At 48.2% G+C, this 23,153-nt stretch overlaps 2 protein-coding genes across 3 annotated transcripts in view; one reads left to right on the top strand and one right to left on the bottom strand.

The window, feature by feature from the left end:
• The window catches only part of CYP7B1 (cytochrome P450 family 7 subfamily B member 1), a 124,197-nt gene extending 113,025 nt beyond the window's left edge, over nucleotides 1-11,172 (top strand). For both annotated transcript variants that reach the window (XM_085221185.1, XM_085221184.1), the window contains 2 exons: nucleotides 2,472-2,650; nucleotides 6,551-11,172. In XM_085221185.1, coding sequence (XP_085077311.1) covers nucleotides 2,472-2,650; nucleotides 6,551-6,847 — 476 coding nt within the window. In that variant the 3' untranslated portion in view covers nucleotides 6,848-11,172. The remainder of the gene's footprint in view (nucleotides 1-2,471; nucleotides 2,651-6,550) is intronic.
• A 5,936-nt stretch (nucleotides 11,173-17,108) lies between these two features.
• On the bottom strand, nucleotides 17,109-19,372 carry BHLHE22 (basic helix-loop-helix family member e22). The gene has a single exon (XM_085221183.1). It carries the CDS (start codon nucleotides 18,721-18,723, stop codon nucleotides 17,809-17,811), a length of 915 nt encoding a protein of 304 aa, XP_085077309.1. The 5' UTR covers nucleotides 18,724-19,372; the 3' UTR covers nucleotides 17,109-17,808.
• Nucleotides 19,373-23,153: the final 3,781 nt, after the last annotated feature.

The following is a 23,153-nucleotide window of genomic DNA, read 5'->3' as shown; positions in this document are numbered from 1 at the left end:
TATTTCTCTCTCTCTCTCTCTAGAAAATATGTAAAATCTCTCTGACAACACCTTATCAAACAACAGCCTGGCTTCTTTATGTAGAGTGTGTACAGCAAAGTTTAGCATCTCGTGTGTGTAAGAAGAGGAAAAAAATGAGGGTCATGCTCATTTGCTGCTTGGTTATCCCTTGGTATGCTTTAAATTGCCTTGTTTGTTCGGCACAAGCACAGAAACAGATGTTGCTCTACCACGCTGGATAATTTACTGTACCTCATGGTGCAGAATGGAAGGCCTCCCAAGCTACCCAGCTGGTCTGTCAGCGGCGATGGCTGGTGTCTGCTCAACTATGACAACTGCAAGCAAAGGCTGCAGCTTTATTGTGCAGTTGTCATTCCTCCCAACGTATAGCCCCGGCATTTGGGGAAAGCTGACTGTCTCTTTTTTTAATGTTTGCCTGCAAACCAGTATAAGCTTCCATCCTCCTTTGTTGATCATAATGTGACTCATTACTTTTGTCATCTAATGATTATCGGCATGATCGCTCAGAGCTAGAGCCAAGCTCGCCTTCTACACATAACTGGTACTGGAAGGTAAAACAGATTTGTCATTTACGATCTGACCGCTAAGCCACACTTTGTGCTCCATTATTGTGATTAACTTCTGCATAAGATATGCTGCCCGATTGTCATCTGCGATCCGGCAGTGGGCACCGACTGCCGCGCTCTGCAAGAGGACGGCCCCCGATAGGATGTGACTGCAGCACTGGTCGAGTTAAACACAGACCCGCTATTTCGCAGCAGCGCTGCAATAATTATTTTTCCTTTTTTGCTCTCCCCACCCCCCCCGACCCTGTTTGATTTCCTGGGTGAATGGTGTTGCCACATGCGTCACTGCCGTTTCCAAAACTGTGGCGTTCCGAGCTGTGCGTTCTGAAGGTTGAGGGCAGTCTGGGAGTGGAGGCTGGACCCTTCCTTTGTACCATGCAAAGTTTTGTTGCCAGAGCACTGCCAGTTGAAATCTATCGTGTCAGGTGCCTTGTGGCTATTCGCAGTAGAGGCCATATTCTGGAACCAGGGTTCTTCTCTGGCTTCGTCACCAACAAGCCGATTTGACTCTGCCTGATTATAGTAACGAAGGCAGTCCAAAAGAATATGCACAGACTCACTGTACGTCACATTGAATCACGGTGCTGGCCACACAGAGCTGACCGCAGCCTCATTTCTTTAGACAAATGCATGCTTAAGGAAAAACCTCTTGCAAGAAAGCATCCAGGGCCACTTTATTTGCTATGCATGCTGCACCAGATTTAATTTTTAGTGAAAGAGCATTTGTTATTATTTTTTTCAGCTGCATCTACACTGGGTAGCTACTGTCTCTAATAAGCTAACCTTTCGGGTGCAGCAGTTACAGCGCCTTGGTGAATGCTTAGAGAAGGCTTATTTGATATCCCCAAACATAAAAATGGGCACAAATGGATTGTTATGAGAAAATGAAACTCAATTTTAGGCTGTTTTTCACGCTGACGATTGGAAGGAATCAAGTCACATATAACAGCACCCATACACGCTAGTGGAAAAATAGTCAGTTTTGATTACAAAGTGAGAGATGCAGCCTTAGACAGGAGCTACATGCTGATATACATGCTATCAGAATGATTTATGCAAATTATGCATATTATTCCCAAAGGAATTCCTCCTCAAACTGCCAGGATAAATTGCCGGAAATTAGCCATAAAATCTGTCGTGCTAGGAGCAAAAGGTGAAGGCCACTGGGAAAGCAAGGACATTCAGCTTCTGGAGCCTTCCAGGATGTGATGAAACTGAGCTTCTCCTGTACTGAAAGGGCTCTGTTTTGTTTTCTCTTTGACAATTAAAAGTGTTTTTCTCTCTTAAAACTCCCAGGAAGATAATGAATTGCTTTCATTCACTTTGACCATAAGAGATGCTACCATTTGGCAATGTAGCTCACTGAAAGCAAAGCAAATAAATTTAAAAATCCTCAGACTAGCAAGCAAAGTGTTTTTCCTAGCATGTAGTTGTGCCTCTACACCCAACAGCTTCTGAAAGGCAAGCTGAATAGCTCCGTGGATGCTTTCACTGGTATTTGCTCTCAAGCTCCAAAATGAAAGGAAATGCATAAAGCATTCAAGTCTTCTGATTGTGTTGTTTTCAACATGGTGCCTGAATAATGACTTTCCACCCAAAATCCAGAGCTGCCTCCAGCCGACACAGTTTCTCAGAACCATCAGCGAGAATCACATCGCAGTGCTCAGAGCCGCGGCCCCCGCCCTGCGGGATTGTTTAGTACCTTCTCATAGTGTCTGGTTCATGTTTTGTTTTGTTTGTGGTTTGTTGGTTTTTTTTCTTTTTTTTCCTCCTTTAGCCTGCCCTACTAAACCTGTCGAGATGCAGCAGCTGCAGCCATGTATAACTTGCAGTCATTTCCCATATTTCTGACGCTTCCCCCCCTCCGCTTTTGTTTAATCACAGAGAGTGCCTTAAACGAGAGTTTACGGATGTGCTCATCTTCCATGAACATTCGCATCAGCCAGGAGGATTTTGTTCTCAAGCTCGAAGGGGATCAGGAAGTCAGTTTGAGGAAAGGAGACTGGATAGCCCTTTACCCTCAGATTTTGCACATGGACCCCGAGGTCTATGAAGATCCTAAGGTAAACGCTCAGCTGGTGCCGCTCTTCCGACTTCAGGCGCATTGTATCAGCCAGGCCTTTTGTGAAGGGTATTTTTGTTGTTTCTTTTTTTTTTTTTTTTCCTGCTGTTCCTTCTTGTGGAACAAATCTTCTGACTTTCAGATGTATTTTTGAGGGCCCTACAGGTCAAAAGATTCATGGCCTGAAGAGAGAAATATGGTGATGAGACTGACTGCTATTGCTTTCAAAGGAATTGACAATTGCACATTGACTACCATAAACTTTAGGCTAAATGTGGGTTTTGTTTGTCAGTGGATCATTTGATACCCAAGGAGAGCTGAATAATAGAAGGTGGTTTAAATAGCAAATAATGTGGGCCATTTAGCTAAGTGCCCCCAAAGCATCATTGACTCTCTGAAGCCCTATAATAGCAGTGACTTACTTGAGCCTTATGCTTTTTCACCTCTCTTCATAGGGATTCACCCCTTCTCGATCAATTAGTATAGCGTTGTGAACTTGAGACTGTAAAGCTGTTGCTCCACAGCGAAGCTCCGAGGGTAATTGTGTCATCTCCTTGTATTTTTCTCTGACGCTCAAGTTAATGAATATCAAAGACTCGAAATTAATCCACCCTGCCTCAGCCTTAATATGGCTTCAGAAGTTCACCACCTGCATGCAAATTAAATAGGCTGAGTCTGCAGTAGGTTATTCCACTTGGTCGCTGTCCGTGGTCCAGTGTGCCACGTAGGAAGTGAGGCTGTCTGTAGTCTGACCTTTTCAGCTGTAGAGATAGGAGTTTTTCCTGAATCACTCCTCATTCCCCTTACCCTAAGCAAACAGCCATCTCCCTACCATGCTGATTTCCATGTTTGGGCATGTTTACATGTTTATAGAAACCCTGTGTTAGAGACGCTGCTCCCAAAGGCTCTACTTTTGGGGAACTTAAGGGTAAAGATGTGTATGTGGGATTGCAAAGGAAGGATGAGATTCAGATGCCTTGTTGGTGAAGGGCAGCATCGTGCTGTACAGGAACCCTGCCAGAGGCAGAGGGGAGTTGTGGTGTGTGTTAGAGTTAGAAGGAGCAGGATGTAGAAACAGGAATGATCACAAGAGCCATGAAAATGGAAATAATATCCAGTAGGACTCTGCTATATGCTCCCACCCAAAATGAAGGCAAAGATTACTGATAAAATTAGTGATTTTAAAAAATAATCATGTATTGGCAAATAGTTAATTAATACTTTTATCCTTAAAAAGTCACAGCTAACAAATAAGCTTTTTCTCATTTTATTCTTAACACTTTATTTTGGAGAACATTATTGATTTGTCAAAAGTCCATCTGTTTGTTTAGGTCCTAGACTACAGCATCAGAGTGGTAGCTGTGCCCCTCCCTTATTCAATAATTGTAAGAATACATTACCATATTTCCATTCCTTGAATATATCTGCTTGGTATCAGTTCTGCTCAGCTTTCACAGTACAGCTTTAGTTCATATATTTTATCTTTTTGATAGTGAATGAGCAATCCACACATTGCAGTACTTTGATTTCAGCACATGGGCCCTCTCGAAAAGTGGGGAAATCACTGTTCTGTTTGGTTCTTAAAATATGCAGTGTGCTTTCAACAATAACTACTGAAGATCAGATAGAAATGGAGAATGAATTTTTTGAAAGGTGCAGTCTTGAGCTTGTCATGTATTTAGGGAAAACTTTCCTGGGAAAACAGGCAGCTTGACGAGATAATTTTGTAGCAATGCTTTTCTCCTGGATACATAAATTTAAGAGCTATCAAGTTATCTTCTGCTTTGGCACCATATTGTATATGTGTAAGCATATATTGTTGACCTCTTTCTCCACTCAAAGTCTAAATAAATGAGTCCGTTTTTGTAAAGCGGGTAAGTAAATCTGCAAATCATAGCACAGTTAAGAGCTCAGTAAACTCTGCAAATTCCCTAGAATGAAAGAAAAGGAAACCTTGCAGGAAACCCTACAAGGTGGCTTCCCAAACAAAGCTAAATACAGGACATGACAGAGTGAGACTTATTCAAGTCATAGGAGATTCCTCAGTTTTCCTAATACAGTGAGCAGATCATTCACAGAAAACATTATCTCCAGTTTCTTCACATTTTCCTCACCACAATTCCCGGTCTCCCTTCCAAGAAGGCCTCATGCATGGCTGGAATCCCCTTTGTTATCAAAAAACTAGCCTTTCTTTAAAAGCAAGCTCTCTGGCTCTGTAAAGATTATCACAGCCTAGTGGCCCCAACACACATATCACATATGTTTTCTGCTTTTACAGTTCCTTGCATAGCACATTATTTTTTGTTAAAATGAACTACAGTTTTCAGGTGGCTCTTGGGATTGCGAGAAAGCAGTAAGGCTTGGCCCTGTATGTGTACGTGTGCAATACTTCAGGTCCCAGTAGTCCCAGACACCAGGAACGCATCCTGTGGAAATGCTCCTGTGAAGTGAAGAGCTTTGGGTTTTTCTTTTCAGACAGTTACAGTTCTTATCTGACAGTGCTTTTTAACATGAGTGGGATTTATATTTCAGGAAGAGATTCTTTTTTTTAAGGAAGAGGGGGTATTCTGGGCTTTCACTAGTTACTGTGCTCCTTCAGATGACGCAGTAATTTAGACGGAAAAAAAAAAAAAGCTTCCTTTCACAAAAACTGAGAAGTACTTCCCAGTGAAAACACACATACAACTGCCTTTAGCCTTCTGGGAAATCCAGACCCTTGTCATTTAGAGAAAAAGGCTCCTGGTCATCAACATCCAAAGTTGTATTCCCTCCCTTCCCCTTGTCCCTTTCTCATAGGCCACTTCCCCTGCTGCTGTTTTTCTTGACAGCCATACCCTCAGTGTGTGGTTTTCAGAGCTGTTAATCTAATGGGTAGATCAGTATCAGTGTTTTATCATTGTGTTATTTGGGTTTTTTTAATCAGTTGAGGTGGTTTCTGTCTGACTGACTTGTTCCCAGCCAGCTCCAAATGGCTGCTGCTATAGCAGATGTATGCAAAGCAGGACAAATGCTAATGAGTGACCATAAGCAAGAAGTGTCTGTCATTTTTATTCAAAGCATGCAGGAGGATTTTGTAAGTGGTTAATTTGCCGTTGACTGAGTGAGGGTGCCAGATCTCCTTCATTCAAAAACATGAATTATCTCTAAACACTGATCCTGCTGCTGGAAAATAGTCAGAAAGATGTTCAGTTTATGGAATACAAGTTACAAACTCAACCTCAAACCTCACTTCAAAGCACATTCTTTCTAATGGTCAGTCACTGGCAGTTGCCTAGCTTTGCTCACTGCTTCTGGAGCAAGCCATGTGAAGGTCAGATGTGGCAAATTAAGCAGCAACGATCTCCACCTGAAGGGAAAAACTGGCTGCAAAGTGTTGGGTCTGCTTTTTGAATAATGTGCATCACTGGGTGCAAAAAAAAAAAAGGATTTTGCTTTACCTTGCAAGGACAGGATCAGTATCAGTGCAGTGCATTAATTTATTCATAAGCATTTGTGGATTATCCTTATTCATGATGTATGTACCGCGCCAAACACATATAATGCTTTACAAGAAATTGTCCTTCCACTAGGGTTCATTATACCTGCTACAAAGCAGTCAAAATCTAATTGCAATCAATACAGGCCAGACACTCTAGTGAATGAGACATGGAAGCTGAAGGAGCTTGATGTAAAAGGGCTAAGCTAAGTAAGTGGATTTAAGTAGTTTTCTTTGCGAGGAAGAAAAAGTGAGTTAATGAAACTTCAGGGAACCGACTGAAAAGGAAAAGCTGTAGGCTCCTTGTCTTCCTCTTTATCTTATTTTTTTGGGTTTAAGAAGCATTGCTGTCATGCAAACAAAAAAGCTACTCATGCAACTGTTTTGTTAGATACCTCTTGCTCACTCTTTCTCTTTAATTTTCAGGAGTACAAGTTTGATCGTTACATAGAGAATGGCAAAAAGAAAACTACATTCTACAAGGCAGGAAGAAAACTGAAGTATTTCCTAATGCCCTTTGGCTCTGGGATCAGCATGTGTCCAGGGAGGTTCCTCGCGATGAATGAGATGAAGATGTTTCTTTTCTTACTTTTGGCTCATTTTGATGTAGAACTAGGGGAAAACAAAGCTGTCAGACTTGATAATAGTCGTATGGGCCTTGGTATCCTCCTGCCAGACACTGATATTGCTTTTCGTTACAAGCTGAGGTCCTTAAGAAATTGAACAATTGCCTCTGTGCCTTCTACTAATCTCTGTTTCCTTTGTTTCCTCACTCAGCTTTGTATTTTTGGAAGTATTTGCTTTTACCCTCTCTGCTTTCAGCTCCTTCCTTTTTTTCTGAGGAGAAAAGCCCTTGGGCTGGAGATAGATGACAGACACAGGGACATAAGAGCCTCTATTTGTCCTGCCCATGATCTGCTGATGTGAGATGACAAGAACTTGTCTGAGTAAACCATCCCAATGCAAAGGATTCCCATACTCTTGGCCTTGAGTTGAGTAGGGTTTGGGGGAAGATAATGGCAAGCTGAATCCAGGCCACCATATTGGAAATAGGCTCAGTAGCCACATAAAGGGAAATACTCTTCAGAAACCTGACAGTCCAGACATATTATAGGCATACTGACAGAGCCAAAAGACCTCCTACCATCACTGTGCCATGAGGTTCTCCCTTGTTGGATTGAGAAGTCACCCACCGTCAGTAAACATGACTGCATCTTCTTGTAGAAAAATAATAGTGTGAGTGGGGGGTCTTAATTCTAGAGGGTGAAAGGATTTTTTAGAGATAATTATTCTAACTTTGTGTTTATTCTGTTCCCTTTTATGGGTGTCTTAGTCCTTATGTGGGAGATGTAATGGCAGCTATATGGAGTGGGGGTGATTTGCAAAATTTGTGATGTTTCCTGCAGCCAGTTGAAGTCATAGGGGAGGTTGATTTTAATAGGTTCTGGATCAAGCTGAAATTATCTGTTTGGGTTTTTGAGCCAAAAAAATGTATACTCTTCAGAGAGAAAATTTATGAGCCTATTTGAAATGATTCCATCATCTCAAAAATTACTTTATGTTTGTCTTACCATTTTACTAGTAACATATCTGTGTGTGTAGTGTGACAATTTATTGTATTTGTTAGTTTCTCCAAAAAGGCAAAAGAATGAGAGGGCTTCAAGGACAAGTGTAGTGTCTAAAACTGCTTTTTAATAGTATTTTAATGTGCCTAAGCTGTGCATAGGCAGACTAGTGTGACCTCTGTTTGGAAACAAAATTACCTTTCTGCAAGATGGAAAACAAGCTTTTCTTTGGGCCCAAAATCTGAGCAAGTAAAAACACCAGGCAGCCACAGTAGTTGACTGCAGGTGGGCTGCACAACCTGCTGCTCTGGGTGATCCTGTTTGAAACATTAATTTCTTTTGCTGCACAGTATGCAAAATATAAGATTTTAGACCCTGTTTCTCTCTAGTGAGATCCTCTCTCACTTTTGAGATGGAGGCTGTCCAGTCTCAATTTGCCATTAGCATAACTGTAATGGGAGACCAGCCATATTTGTTGTCCTTGCTTTGTGTTCCCAAAAAATTCTGTTTGAGATACACCAGCCAAAGTTCTGCCCACATTGCCAGCTGATGAATAACAGTGCTTACATGATGCTCCCAAGTGTCCCGTCATCATACATAGAAGTCAAAGAAAGATGTATAATCGCTGCGAGTGCAGGTTAGCTTGTGCAGTAAACCCTGAATCTATTCTGTGCCAGAATTTGCGACTTGCTAAATAACTAAACAACCACAGAACTGTTACCTTTGTCTGGACACTGTCGGATGAACTGCCAGCTCATCTGGAGTTGGAGTATCCAAATGCGTTATAGAAACTTCTCAGCGCAAAGCAAATCATTAAAAATATTTTTCTCAAGTATGTCATTGTCTGCATTCCTGTGTTTCAGTGTGTCCTGCTCTGACAGTTAATAATGCTTAAAAAAATTACCTGACGCTCTACTTCATACAAGAGACACAAAGTTCTGCAAACTTCAGCTGGATTTGTCTTTTCTCAGTAGAGCATCGGAGCCACGGGTTCATTTTGAGAATACTCAGCTGAAATATTTTGTGCCTGAATCTTTCATGTCTGCTATTTTCATGCTAAGGTTTAGAATTATTTGTTGTTACTCATGTAGAAGACTGTTTAGTTATTCATGTAAAGCACATATCCTAAATAAACATCAATAGAAAGGCTTTCAGAGATTGGCACAGCCACATTCCAAATCCTCTGAGTAGGAAATCATGTTTTTGTGAGATGAATATTTTCTCTTCATATATAATATCAATAATGCCTACAGTGTTGGAGTACAGTTACATTAAATGGGGCTTGCAGTTGATTAAATGCTTAAACTTTGCTTCAACATTTAATCAACACCAGAAGCTGATTATTGCTTTTTGTCACAGAATAAAATTTGCTTTTATGGAGAGATTCTTGCATTCAAGTTACTTACTGCTGTACTTACTCGGTAGGAGTTATTCTGAGTTATTTTGTACTCAGCCATAGCTCACAATTCAGTTTGGACATTAAAGCCTATTTTATTGAGAGAGGAAACGCTGATATCATTACACTATTGACTGTATTACATTATTGTTTAAATGTAAGCTGTAGAATAGAATATCTCATGCCACAGTTAGGATAAATCTTTCTTTGGCATCCAACTTTGAAACAAACCTGAAGCAACTGCAAAAATAACAGTAGGTTTTTGTTTTAAACATAAGACTTGTTTTTTTAATGGCAATCTATTTTTAGGATTTTGAATTAATATAGCACAGGCTGCATCATAGTGTAGTGGGACACTTTTGTGCCAGAAGTACATGCAAATCATTAGTAATTTCAGATTAATTGCTAATCAGTTTGTACAGTATCTGGCTTGGAATTAAAAGGAGATCTAGATTGCTTCTAAACCAGCGAATTAAAGTTGTAGGCCTCGCTTTTTCATTTTTAAAAAAAGGAAAGAAACAAGGCATCAAACTCCTTCTGGGAGCTGAAGGAAAGCTCTGTGAGGGCACTCAGAAGCTGTGCCTCGGAGTTGGAGACCACACCTCACATCACACAGTAGGACAGGGCTTTCATGGTATAAAGTCAGCCTGCTGCACTTTTTCCTCAGCAACCAAAATGACGGAACTTGGAGCAAGGCCTGCCCGGCTCGTCCTGAAGCTGTGTCCCTGATGGATGGCTTTTGCTAGAGAGTGGTGCAGTCACTGAGGAGGGACCTGCATCCTTTTGCAGGCACGGTAAGGCTCAGTGCTTTAAAGTCAGAGTGTTAGAGCAGGAGAGAGGAAGCATTAGGCCTGGTCATCCTGCTGTTTCACGTACTCTGCAGCTGAGCAGTGACCTGGTGAGCCAGCAGGCAGCTTGTTCTCCTCGGAGCAGGGAACAAGGTCCGTGGTGTTGGTAATTCCTGGTTGATAAGCAGCAAAATAGGACAGGCCTGCAGCATCCCTAGGGGCCCAGCTGGAGCCTAGATGGCCACAGAGTGCTGTCCAGGGAAGAAGGCCAGCTTTGTGTGTTTGGCCGCAACATCCAGGAGGCACCAGCTTGGTGCCGGTCACTCAGGCACTGCGATGGCTAAACCACACACATAGAAACCTTCAGTAGCTGTGTTGGCAGGTGGTCAGCTGTCTGTCATGCAGGGCTGGCCTCACTGCTGACCAGTAGGGACCAGCCAGAGAACTCTACAGGGCCAGGGCTGCCTCCACTCTGCCTTGGGTGACATGGGGAGCCCGCTCCTAAGTGTTACAAATGACTGTGCTGGGCTGTACTGGCCTCCAGTTATAGGCTATCACTGCATACAGTTATATTAATACTGTCATCTGCTATTAAGGGGGGAAAAAAAAATCTGATATAAAATAAGCTTATTGAATCATTGTGTCCCATTTGTAGCACCTGAGCAGGAAGGTGAATTCATCATTAGCTAATGTGAATGCTGAAATGTGATTTTTTTTTTTACCACTATTCTTTTAATTTACACTTTGTTCTGCACTGTCATGCACTGTTGTTGTGACCTACCACCAACTCACTAACCCGCTCTGTGTCTCAAAGGATCGTGCTGCTCTATGTGCACCTCTTTGCAAATTTGACTTCCACATCTCTGCCTATACATTGTAATGTAATAATCTAAAACCATGTCAGAATGTAAGACTGTTTAGAATGTTATGCACATCACTGTTTTTGGCATTGCACTTCTTTTCCTTTTTTTTTTTTTTTTTTTTTTTTTGAGTGATTGCTGATCTGTAAATTTCTCTTGTAGAATTATAAATGATCTTTTATGTCATCGTTATTGAACTTTCTGTCGTTCAGAAGATTGTGAATTGCTCTTAATTGCAAAAACTGACATTTTGTATTTAGATGGACAATGGTTAGGCTTTACTTTAATAGTTAATATGCATCATTAAGGCTCTTAGGTCGAATAAGACACGTGAATTTCTACGCAAGAAAATTGAAACTTCATTATTTTAGTAATCTAACATCTGAAGTGATTTTTGTATTTCAAGGACACATAAAAATATATCTATTTTAATATTGAATGAGTGTCTGTGTTGATTTTTTTCCATCTTGCATTTGCACTTTTCTCACAGATACACAACTATCGCTTTCATTTTAAAACACAGCACACAGCACTTTTGTGCTGCTTGATCTTGGAAAATATTTCTCTAAGGAAAACAAAAAAAGCCTTTAATTCAGTACTGGCATGGAGCATCTTCTTGGGATTTGGGAAATGATCGCCTCTTCATTTACACCCCATCAAACTAAAGCAGTTTCCTATCAGGAGGACTGTGGGACCTTGGACATTCTTAGGGCATTATCCTGAATCAGAATAGAGATATGCATTCCCAGTATAAAGATTGCTTCCTAAATACAGCTCCTAGTCCTTTCCTTTTGCCGAACCTCTGTGCAGTAGATGTACTACCTGCTACTAAATACTCTGCACTCTTAGATCATTCACTTTAGAAGGAGAAATGATCAAAAATTGTTTCAGTGCACTGCACTGCACCAGCAAAGCACAACTTGGCTTTTCTAAGCAGCACTGTCGCTATGAATTCTGCCAGTAGCTATTTCACACAGCCTAAAGAGATCTCTTTTCTTCATTCCATCATGCAGAAATGTGTGTGAGGTGTATCTGTGAGGACTGCTGGAGATACGTTGCACAGAAGAGGGACATGCAACATTTTTCTGCATTTACTACATGGTTTTGTAACTTTTTAATTCCACTGCCTCCAGATTATTTCAAAAGTTACTGACATTCAGAAATAAAAAGCAATGTTCTTTGAGGTATCCTGAAGGCCACTCTTCTGCGTGAGCTTTTCTTTGTGGTATAAAAAGCAGCTTGGGAGGGGGGGATTATAGTAGTTCCTGATACTGTATTATGTCTAATATTTGTCTGGACACCAGGTGCTTTTTTGATGTTACTTATATCACATTTTATTTTAAAATCGAGACATCAATTTATGCATGACACATGCTTAATTCATATGAATAGAGCTATTTCAACTGTCAGACCATAGCAAGTGATTTCTTTTCCTGCCCATTACCTGAACGTGTGTGTGTACCACGACCAGCCGTGTCCAAATACCCGCAGCACACCAGGAAACTGGTCTAATTACAAAAGCACCACTTACAACTACACCTGTGCACTGATGCTGAATGGCTGTATTCATAAGTGTTAGTATGAGTAAGCTGTTGCTGCATACAAAGAAACAAATATACAAATATTTAAAATATGATTTTTTCATGTGAAAGCAGAGAACTAAAATGTAGTGGAATCTCGATCCTCGTACAACACTATGCTGTGTCTGTGATGTGCAGTAGGTTTCCCTGGGACCTCAGTACCGGGGTTGTGGTCACACACTTTCTGTAATAGCATCAGTGTGCTTGTGTTCCCAACTATTTGCACCAAAATAGAGTCAAAAGCAGCCTGTCCCTGCTATGAGCATTGCAGTATTCTGTCTTGCCGTATTTTGTTACACTGCTTGTATTTTTATTTTTTTTCCCTCTAAACAACACTTGTTATCACAAAAGAAGTTGACCGCAAGTCTGGGCTCTGGCTACAATGGGAACAGTAAGGAAATGCCCCGTGGTGACTTTTGCCGATGAACTTCTGCATCAGCTCCTCTTCCCCCCTACCCCCGTCTTCCTAAGAGTTCAGCCGCCAGCCTCCCGCAGGCACATTCCCACGCTGCCAGCCAGTGAACCTCCCGGCTGCGGAGCGCGTCTTCCGTCGCTTCCCATGGAGGAACTCTTCGCGGCAGACTTCCGAAGCCGCCGTGGACTTCCGAAACAGCTTCGGACGCTCAGCGCAGCGCCCTTCCCGCTGTCCCCGCTCCACACCCCGGGGCTGAGCCCGTCCGACCTCAGCCGTGCGTGCCGTGATGCCCGCTCTCCGACTCCCGGTTCTCGGCGCTCTCCGCTCCCCAGAGCACCTGAGAATAAGCGGGGAGCGCCGGCCGCCCTTCCTAAAGCAAAACCCGGACGGGGACGGGAGCCCGAAGAGGTTTCCGAGTGAGTCCGCTCGGAGCGCTGGGTGAGTTCGGAGCCGATGGTAAGGAGGTTTACGCTGGAAAGGCGATTGTTGGCCCCTAATCCTCAATTACAGGGGTTTAAAAATAGTATTAGAGGGGCAATCTGTTCGGCAACTTCTTGGAAGAAATAATTGTTGATTTAGATAAGCGCTGATCCCCTCAGTGTTTGATGAAGACGTTAATTTATGGCTGTCTGGCGGTTTATGGCTGTCATTAGACGTTCAGCTTTGTCTCTGTTCGAAGTGCGTCTTTCTCTTTATTTTCAAACGGTAAGCAAACGGTTGTGTTGGAGCTAAACCGCATCACTTCCCTACGGCATCTCAAATTATCCACAGATCATAGTTCTTACATGCGCGTATATGAATTTAAAAACACAGCAGTAAAGTGCTCGAAACAGACCATCAATTCACTTCTTTTATGACACGTTTCGGAGTCGGGTTGCGAGGACAAGGGCAGCGGGAGAAGGAATTAACCCCTCCGAGGCTGCGGGACGGCTGCGTCGGGACAGAGTCCGAACGGCCCCGGGGGGGCGGCGGAGCGGGGGGGTGGAGGGGGGATGCGAGGACACGGGGCTGATGGGGACGCGGGGACACGGGGTTGATGGGCGGACGAAGGGACACGGGGATGATGGGACGACGTGCGATTGCCCGCGGCTCTGGGCTCGGCCCTTTAGCTGTGCTGCCGCAAGTTTTGCCCCGCCCCGGCCGGGAGCGGCTCTGCTGGGAACATCGGTCCCCTTCTGGCCTATGGGAACTCAAGCGACGCTGGAGAGAGAGCTGTGGGGTCCCGAGTCATTGATTTCACACCCCCAGCATCCTCTCTTCAGCCCCAGAACCCGAGTGTTAATTGCCGCAAAGTTTCTGAACACGTGGATAATTTACTTTGACTGCCGCGTTTTAATTAAAAGCAAACTTATTTATGTTTCCGATGTTTATATTGCGCGATTTAATTACGTTTAGAGTCAGCGTTGCACTTCCCTCCTCCCTCCCCCCCCTTCCACTCTAAATCACATTTTCATTAAAGGTTTTAATAAGAAAACTCACTTGACCACTATCCGTTATGCGGTCCCTCCATGCACACAAGTTCACTTACCCATTCATTTAGTCACTTACTCATTCCAGCAGATCCGCCGCCACTGCTGCTAGCAGGGATGTGAACACTCATAATTATTTGTCAAAGTCTGGAAAGTGTATTACCCCTTCTTCTAGTGGTAATTAGTTACCATAGCATCTAATACGTAAATGTGCCCAGAGCACACCATTAACAGTTAAGCGGAGGATTCAATTTAACACATGATTATATCTTTCATAAGTCATTACATTAGGAAAGCCAATGTCACTCATGCTGGGACCATTTCGGGCTCAGAGCCGGGGTAAGGACCGGGGAAGGGTCCGAAGTGGGGAGATGCGGCGCGGCGCGGCTGCCGACGTGGGGGGTTCTTTGAAATGGGCCACGCTTCTTTCTATCAGACAAGCTTTAGGCGGGGCGGGGGAGGCTCTGCCAGCGCTGCCCGGAGACGCTGTAGGAGGACACAGGGGGTGGCAGCACCCCTCACCACGCTGCCCCCTCGGAAAAAGCCTGGAGGTGACAAGCGAGCTCCCAGGGCCGGCCTGGACGGCAAAGAGTTGGCGTTCCTCTTCCCTCCTTCCTCCGCCCCGCCGGCGGAGCCAGGATTGGGGAGCGGGAGGGAGAAACCTCGGCCACGTCCATCTGCAGGAAAGGAAGAAGAGAGGTTAACGGAGCGGCGGTGGGAGCCTCTCACCCCTCCGGCCCCGATAGGGAGAGGCAGCCCCCGCAGCCTCGCAGCCCCCGGCCCAGCTCGGGAGTTCCTCCGGCAGCCGCCGCCCCGACGTGACCCCGTCGAGGGGACGGCCGCGGGCAGCCCTCTAGGAAACCAGAGGTACCGAGCTCTGAGTCTTGAGGCAAACGCCTCCCCGATGCTGTGAGCACACTCACACACACACACACACACACGGGCACGCACCACGCCAAGCTGGTGGCGGTGGTTAATTCCTAATCAGAATGATGGACAGCAGAGACGGAACAATACAAACTAATGGCTGTGTTGCTGATCACTTTACCCCTTGATTAAAGACACCCAATTATGGCGCAGAACAGTGTCGTAATTATGTTCCTTAATCACATCCAGGAGGTTTAATTGCCTTAACGATGTGTTTCATTAAATGAATTTAGGTATTATAGTCGACAGTTTTCATACACAGTTGTTTTCAAATTAACATAATATTAGACATCGTCATGGAAATTGTTTTAATAATCATAATTAGACGCACCCAGCCTTTGTCTCGCAAATGCTGAGAGACGCTGCTCCCGGCGCCCGGGGGCTGAGCTGCCCACCCTCTCCGGGCCGCCTTCCCACCGCTCCGTGGCACTTTACAGTTATGTTTCCTGAAAAGTTACAGGTTCTGATTAATCTTTTCTGATGGGAAGTGGAGCGGAAAAGATTGATCCCCTTCTTCCCCCTCCCCCCGTGCGGGGCTGCCGACGGGAGCGGCGGTACGGAGGGCACCGGCCGGGGGGGGGGGGGGGCGGTCCCAAAACTCAGCGGGGACGGGGAGAAGGGGGTCTGGAGTGGCAGTCGGGGCCCGACGGGGGGGAAGAGCGCCGAGCAGGAGCCCCTCGTCGGGAGGCAATTCAGGGCTGCGGGGGGGGGTTGGGGGGGGAGGGCACTGGGGAGCAAAGGAAAGGAACCATCCCTCCACATACCCCTTCCCCCCACCCCCTTCGTCCATCTCCTTAAACCTGGAGGTAAATGTTTAACACAAAGCACAGCGCGATTACAAACGTTTGTTCAAAATATTTTAATAAAGATTCTTTCCAACATAGATACACATACAAACGATCGTACATTGCTGTCATAATCTGATTGACCTATTTAATATATATCACTCTTTACACATCCGTGACCTGCCAACAGATCCATCACGGCTCCCATTGCGCCATCCAACCTGACAGTCCGAATTTATATTATCTGCGAGGAGAGGAAAATAGCAGGACTCGGGGTTGGAAAGAAAAGAAAAGAATAATTACAAAATCCGGATTTACAACTGGCAGAGAGGCAGCACCCAGCCATGCAAACTCAAGCGGAAGGCTCACTTTGGGGAAATAGCTCCTTCTTGCTCTTCATCTTTCTTCCCCCCCCCATCCCCCCTCCTCTCCCCCCCCCCCCCCAAAAAAAAACCATCCCGCCCTCCCTCCCCACCCCCCAAAAAAGAAAAGAACTCCACACGCTCTCGGGAAATCAGCCCAAAGTATTTTCAAGTGTTTCAACTTCAAGATTATCATCCACGGTCGGAAAGGAATGATTTACGTACACATTAAAAGCGGTCCAAACGATACCTCTGCAAACACAGCGCCCTGGGAAACATTGGCGATATTCGCATAGCAGCTTTTGCTCTGAGCCCGGGAAAAGGGAACGGCCATCACCTGCCCTAACGCAAAGCCCTTTCCCAAATCAGTGGCCGAGCCACGAAGAATACACCTTTCCTGTCATTTTTGGACTGAAGCGATTTATTAAAGCTCAATTGAAATACAGGGATGATGCAACTCAAAAATCCAAGATGACCTTTCAGAAACCTCAGCAGCTCGGGTACAGCAACAGTTCCGGTTATACGGTGTTGGCAAATAAACGCTTTCAACACTTGGCACACAGTTTTAAGTTCATCCATAAACAGAATTTTAGAAGCATTATAAAGTAACCGCACAGAAGACCCCTGACCTTAACACATGAGAACTACCGGCGGGGCGGGAGGGTCACCCAAAGAAGAACAAATAAATACGTCCCGTCTGTACAGCGCTGCGGGTGGGGGAGGACGAGGTGCACACAGATCCCTCGTTCAGAAACGCGGTGCTTTCAGCCATACACGGAGGACGGGTTCGGATCGGGGATTTTTTTTGCCTTTTTTTTTTTTTTAAATCTCTCTCGGTTTTGTTTTTTTTTTTCCTATTTTTTTTTTTCAAATCACTCTCACCAAAACTTTGCGCATTTGCACGGGATCAAAGTTTCGAGACGCTAAAAAATACAAAGTCTTCCATAAGCAATGCTCCAGTCTCTTTGTTTCTGCGAGTCGCTTAAATAAGAAGTTTACATTTCAAGTTTGTTTGTTTCCTGGCTCAGAAGAATTATAATAATACTGCTAATAATTAAAAAAAAAAAAAAAAAGAAAAGAAAAAAAAGAAAACCTACGTTCGCGTGCCTTCTCTGATTTGTCCCATCCACCTCCGCTCCCCATCACCTGGACCGCTCGGTGCTGGGCGGGCCGGGACACGGCTCCGCTCCCCCGTACCCGCGCTCTGTCTCCCTCCCGGCCGCTGTTTCTCAGCCACCCCATTGTCCGGACACGCAGCGGCCCCCCCGGGGCTCAGCCCGCGGCTTCCCGCTGCAGGGCTCGCCCCCCGCCGCCCCTTCTCCCGCCCCGGCCCCCTCCCGCGGCCGTCCTGTCCCGGCGGAGCCCGCGGAGCGCTCGGAGCGGAGGGCGGCGGGGACCCGGGCGGCTCTCAGTCCCTCCGCCGCCCCCGCGCCCCTCGGCCCGGCCCGGACGAGGCCCCCCGGCGCCCTTCCCTTCCCTCTCATCTCCCCGGGGCCGCGGCGGAGGCGGAGGCGGCGGCGGCGGGGCTCGGCGCGGCTTAAGGCTTCTCCGTGCACTGTTTGCAGAGACTGGAGGAGACGCTGTTGAAGATGGCACATTTCTCCGGGCAGGAGGTGGCGGGAGGCAGCCCGGCGCTGAACGGGTACCCCGCCGCCTGCTCGTAGGCGCCGAGGGCGGGATGCAGCGCGGCCGCCGCCGCCGCCGCCGCCGCGGCGGAGCTGGGCAGGGAGGCGGCCGAGATGGCCTGGCCCTGGTTGAGATAAGCCACGAGGCGCCGCATCTCCTCCAGGGCCTGCGCCTGCATGAGGATGTAGTTCTTGGCCAGCAGCAGCGTGGCGATCTTGGAGAGCTTCCGCACCGAGGGGCTGTGCGCGTAGGGGATGACGGCCCGCAGCTCGTCCAGCGCGTCGTTCAGGTCGTGCATCCGCCGCCGCTCTCGCGCGTTGATGTTGAGGCGCAGCGCCTTCTGCTCCTTGGACTTCTTGCTGCCGCCGTGCCCGTGCCCGTTGGAGCAGCCGCCCTCGGCAGCCTTCAGCCCCCCGCCCCCCCCTCCTCCCGGGCCGCCGCCGCCGCCGCCCGCCGCCGGCGAAGCGTCGCGCGGGTCCCCCCCGGCGCCGCGCAGCAGCAGCTCGCAGCGGCCGTCGCTGTCGTCGTCGGGGCTCTGCTCGCCGCCGCTGCTCTCGGCCACCGAGCTGCGGCTGGCGCTCTCGCCGTACTTGACGCAGACGGAGCCCGGCGGCAGCGCCAGCGGGTCCCCGCCGACGCCGGGCTGCAGCAGCGCCTCGGGCTCCGGCGCTTCGTAGCAGGCGAGCGGCGAGGGCTGGCGGTCGCGCGGGTGGGAGAGGTCGAGCCCCGGGGGCGAGCGGAAGGCGGACTCCATGCGCTTCGCCGAGGCGGCGAGGCTCTTGTGGAAGAGGTCCTCTTCGGCGGGCAGCCCCAGCGCCCGCTCCATCGGCGCCTCCGCCTCCTCCGCCCCCCTCAGCTCCCGGCCCGCTCCTCCAAGGCTCTTCCGCGCCGCGGCGGGCGGCTCCCCGGCGTCCCGCGGGCGGAAGGCGCCTCCCGGCTCCTGGCGGGGCTGCGCCGCGCTCGGTGGCCCCGCTCCGCTCCGGGCTCCGGCGGCGGCTGGCGGTGCTCCGGCGGCGGTGGCTCCCGCTGCAGCTCCGGCTCCGGCTCGCCCTCAGCAGGCGCCGCGCTGGGGCATTGTGCGCTGCCAGCCGCGCCGCTTCCACCGTTTATCTTGCTTGGATTCACCTTCAAGAGATTTCCGGACCCATCAACCAGCAGCCGCCGCAGACGGGGGAGTCTTTTACATCATTATCTCGGAGAGTAGGTTATTATGGAGAAGAGTCGCCTGTTGGGACAGAGCTTTCTACCCAATCAGGTTAACGTTTTAATTAATAGGATTAAAACGGTAACAAACAATCCCAGGCGCTATCTGGCCCCGAGTCTGAATAGTTTCATTTCCCAGGTCTGCAGGCAGGCAGCAGCCCGAGCTTTATAAGCGGCGCCCGCTCCATTATTCTCGCTGCCATCTGTATACACAGCTTAACGCATATGTTTGCAAGACGTTGTGTCCTGTTAGTAACCCAACAACTGCCTTTAGCTTGACATGTGTGGCGACTTTCACTCATCAATGAGCACACTAAAAGCCCTACTTAGATCGAAGGATGTTCTTTGCCTCCTTCAGCAAATTGCAGCCCCGCGCCGCGCCGGAGCCGCCCGACTCCCGCTGCCTCGGCCGTGCGGGCGGAGGGACACCCTCTTCCCCCCCCTTCCCCCCCGGAGCCCACCCGCCCCCCGCGTTTACATCCACTCAGAGCCCCCTCCCTTCCCCCCCCCCCCCCTCCCCGCGGAAGGGAAAAGAAAAAAAAAAAGATAACTGAGAAGCCCCGGCCCAGCTCGAGCCGAGGTGCTCCTGGGGGCGGGGGGGTCCCAGCCTTCTCCACCCCCACCCGCAGAGAGACACCGAACCGCGAGGAGGTTCCCCTCCTCTCCAAGCAGCAGATTGCCGCTTGCTAATGCTTATCCCGCGCGTCCCTATGGAAAAATAAATCCCCGGCATTTACCTCGGTCCGGGGAGGAGAGAGGACAGAGAAAGCCCCAAACCCACCAAGTAAGACCCGAACCTACCTACACGGCCCCGAACCCACCAAACTTTTTAAGACGATCCCCCAACTCTTGACAGCGCCCTCCCTCTCTCCGTCTCTCTCTTGGGGCTCCGCTCCGTTGGCAGCCCGGGACCCCTCACCCCCCGCCCCCCCTCCCGCCGGGCTCCGTCCGCAGCTCCCCATTCAGAGCCGCTCTCCTTCTCCACTGCGAAGCGCTCTGGGAGCACCCACTATTTAGCGGCGGGTTTTCGTTTCGGCGACATCAGTAAAGACAATATTTCCCAACGCTTCCACTAAATCATCCTTATGGGGCAGAATTACCGAGGGCTATGAAATTTTTTGGTTTCCCCGCTTTCATTAAAAACCTTTTAATTGTGTCTTTCGGAGTTGGCCCCAGGTGTTGGACTCTTTTCATTACATTTTGCTCTAATGTGATGAAATTCTAATTCTCTCCTTACCATATGGTTAAATTTCCCCACTGAGAATTAGTTGAAAAAGGAGAAATAATCTATTAATCTCTGTAATAGATTCACAAATGAGCTTTGCCACAGAACCTGTTTTTGAATGGTAATATGGGAACAGTTGGGTGCCTTGTTTCAGGGAAGAAAGGAGCAGGCGACAACAGCAAACGTTTGAATTTTCACCTGGAAAGAATGAAAAAGAGCCAAGCTGCGGATCTCCGAGTAATTGACTGAGATTTCAGAGAGCGAGGACAGGACTACAATGCGGACCCTACAATGCACACCCCGGCACCGCGCGTCTCTAGGCCAGACACGGCCATGCTAGCCGGGCCCTGAAGGACGGGCTGCCCCAGCTCTGCCCCTTCCCTGCCCTTGCTCCTCTCCCTGGTCCCGGCCAAGTGAGTGGCCACCGAGCTGCCCACCCCTTGCCATGCGTTAACCTCCATCATTAGCGATCTAAAAGCATTTTGCCTTTTTTTTTTTTTTTTTCCCATTAGCAACTTCCTTTTCCTTAGGACCTTCAACAAGGGCGTTTGTCATCGCAGAGTATTTATTTATTATTATCATTATTATTTTTAATTTTAATCAGAGCCAGCTTATGAAAATCACGCGGTCACTTGAGGATGACAGACGCTGTTTCTCCGATTTGACGGCTAAAGGGAACGTTTCACCGCTGGCAGCTTCGAAGACAGAGATCTCCGGCTCCATCCCTCCTCACTCATCGCTTTCACTGCCCCTCCCTCCCTTCTGCCTGACCCTTCGGGGCCCGTGCCGTCGGGCCGACTGCACTCCCGGCCTCCTCCTCTCTGCTCTCCCCCAGGTGCGCTTTCCCCGTCTGCTGTTTGTCCCCCGTCCGTCCGATCTTTCTGCCCGCCCCGTCGCCCGTCTCTCTGCCCGAGCTGTTCGGTAGTCTCAGGAACTTGAGTTTGGGAGCGGGCAGAAGAATTTATAGAAGCTCTAAATACGGGGCTTATAAAAATACCGAGGAATGGTCTTCGAGGTTTATGCACTCGTAAACTTTTGCTGATTGCTTCTGGGAAGTTGTCAGGCATTTAACATCGCGTTTATCTTACAGCGCAATGAAAACACATCTGCCCAGCTCCTCGTTACCTGCTTTAATTGCACCGTGGCCCTCTGCCATTGGTTGCGCGTTATTTCGGGGTAGGAGCGGCCCTCAGCCGCAGGAGGGAGCGCGGTCCGGCCCGCAGTGAACAGCCCTACCGCGTTCCCTCTCCGCCCGCAGCCGGACGGAGCGGAGCGCTGCCGAAGTGGGATTCAGACCGAGGGTGTCACGCAGCTCCCGGTCCGCCCCTCTCCAGCTCCAACCCCGCACGCCGGGACCAGGCTGCCCGGACAGCCGCGGGGCTCGAGGTGAGCTCTGCCCTCTCCGCAGATCCCTGCGGTTGTTCTTCTCTCGTCTGCAAAGTTTATGTGAGTTCGAGGTGAAGAAAAAGAAAGGGTTAAAAATAATGAAAATGACGGTCCAGCTGCAGCCCCTCTAAGTGTACGGTCCTCACAGGCGTCTCCTCAGAAGTCTGTGCATTCCTAGCTTGGCAAGGGCTCCATGTAGGGGAGAAGGACGTCCCGGGGCAGGGACTGCGGGGGGAGCATCTCCCCCATCCCGGAGCCGTGAAGCAAAGGGAGAGCTGCACAGGGGCAGACTCTATAGCGGGGCACGGATGAAGCGTACTGGGGTGAGAGTGCGGCCCCGCTCCTCCGTAAATGGGCGGCCCTAGGAGTAAGGAAGGAAAAGTCTGCGGGATCGGTGGCACCTGAAGGTCCCCGGGGAGACCCCCGGCCTCTAACCGACCCCTTCCCCGCAGACGACGGGCAGAGCCCCGGTCCCGACGCGGCACTCCCGATCCAAAATCCACAGCACCATCTCCTGGGCAGCGGGCGCAGTGCAGGCCTCCTGCGAGTCGCCGGGCTCGGCTCGGGCTGCAGGGAAGGGCCGGCGTGGGGTTGGGAGCATCGATAGGAATTGCCATCTGGCTGTGCTGCTTTGGAAGCCGAAGCCTAGGGGGTAAGGGACGGGCTTGGGTAAGAGTCAAAAGACTCTGTATGTTTTATCTATACATTTACATGGTCTCAAATCAGGAAATGTATGTACTTGAAATAGCCTAGAAGAGGCTGGTGGTATTCCAGTTTCAGAGACAAGACTGGGTGCACACACGTTGAGGCATTACCCTGAGGTTTATGGGGAAAGACCAAAAGATCTTACCTAAATGCAATGTTCTTCCTTCCTTCCTTCCTTCCTTCCTTCCTTCCTTCCTTCCTTCCTTCCTTCCTTCCTTCCTTCCTTCCTTCCTTCCTTCCTTCCTTCCTTCCTTCCTTCCTTCCAGACCTCCAAACCACACTTGCCAGTGCATTTTTTCCTTAGCAAATATGCCCTGGATTGAGTGAGCAATCTGCAGTGCTTATGTATTTGTTTCAGCCTGAGTTCTCTCTATGCAGATCCATTTAATCACTAGGTTTCAGGGCAAGTCTTCATTCTCTGTCCCTTTCAAACACTCCCAAGAAATGTCAGGATAGGTTTCAGCAGGAGTGGGGGGTTGAAGCACTGGCCATGAACAGTTGATATTTACTCCTTGTCCATCTTTTATGCTCACGCTGAATTCTATTTTCTTTATATTGGAAACTTTCCACTGTAACAAGTGTGGCACTGAGCTTACTTTCCTCACTCCCATTTGGCCTAGCTGGAGACGTTTATTTTCAGTTAATATTTCATTGCCAATAGGCCCTTCCTTTCCTTTCCCTTCCCTTCCATGCTTCTTGAACTCCTTCCAGTTCACCTTTATTGGTACTGAAAGTAC

The sequence above is a fragment of the Meleagris gallopavo genome, chromosome 3, assembly GCF_905368555.1.
Source record: "Meleagris gallopavo chromosome 3, MGAL_WU_HG_1.1, whole genome shotgun sequence".
In the NCBI taxonomy this organism is placed as follows: domain Eukaryota; kingdom Metazoa; phylum Chordata; class Aves; order Galliformes; family Phasianidae; genus Meleagris; species Meleagris gallopavo.
Note: the sequence above shows the minus strand (reverse complement) of the source record. Positions and strands in the feature narration are given on the sequence as shown.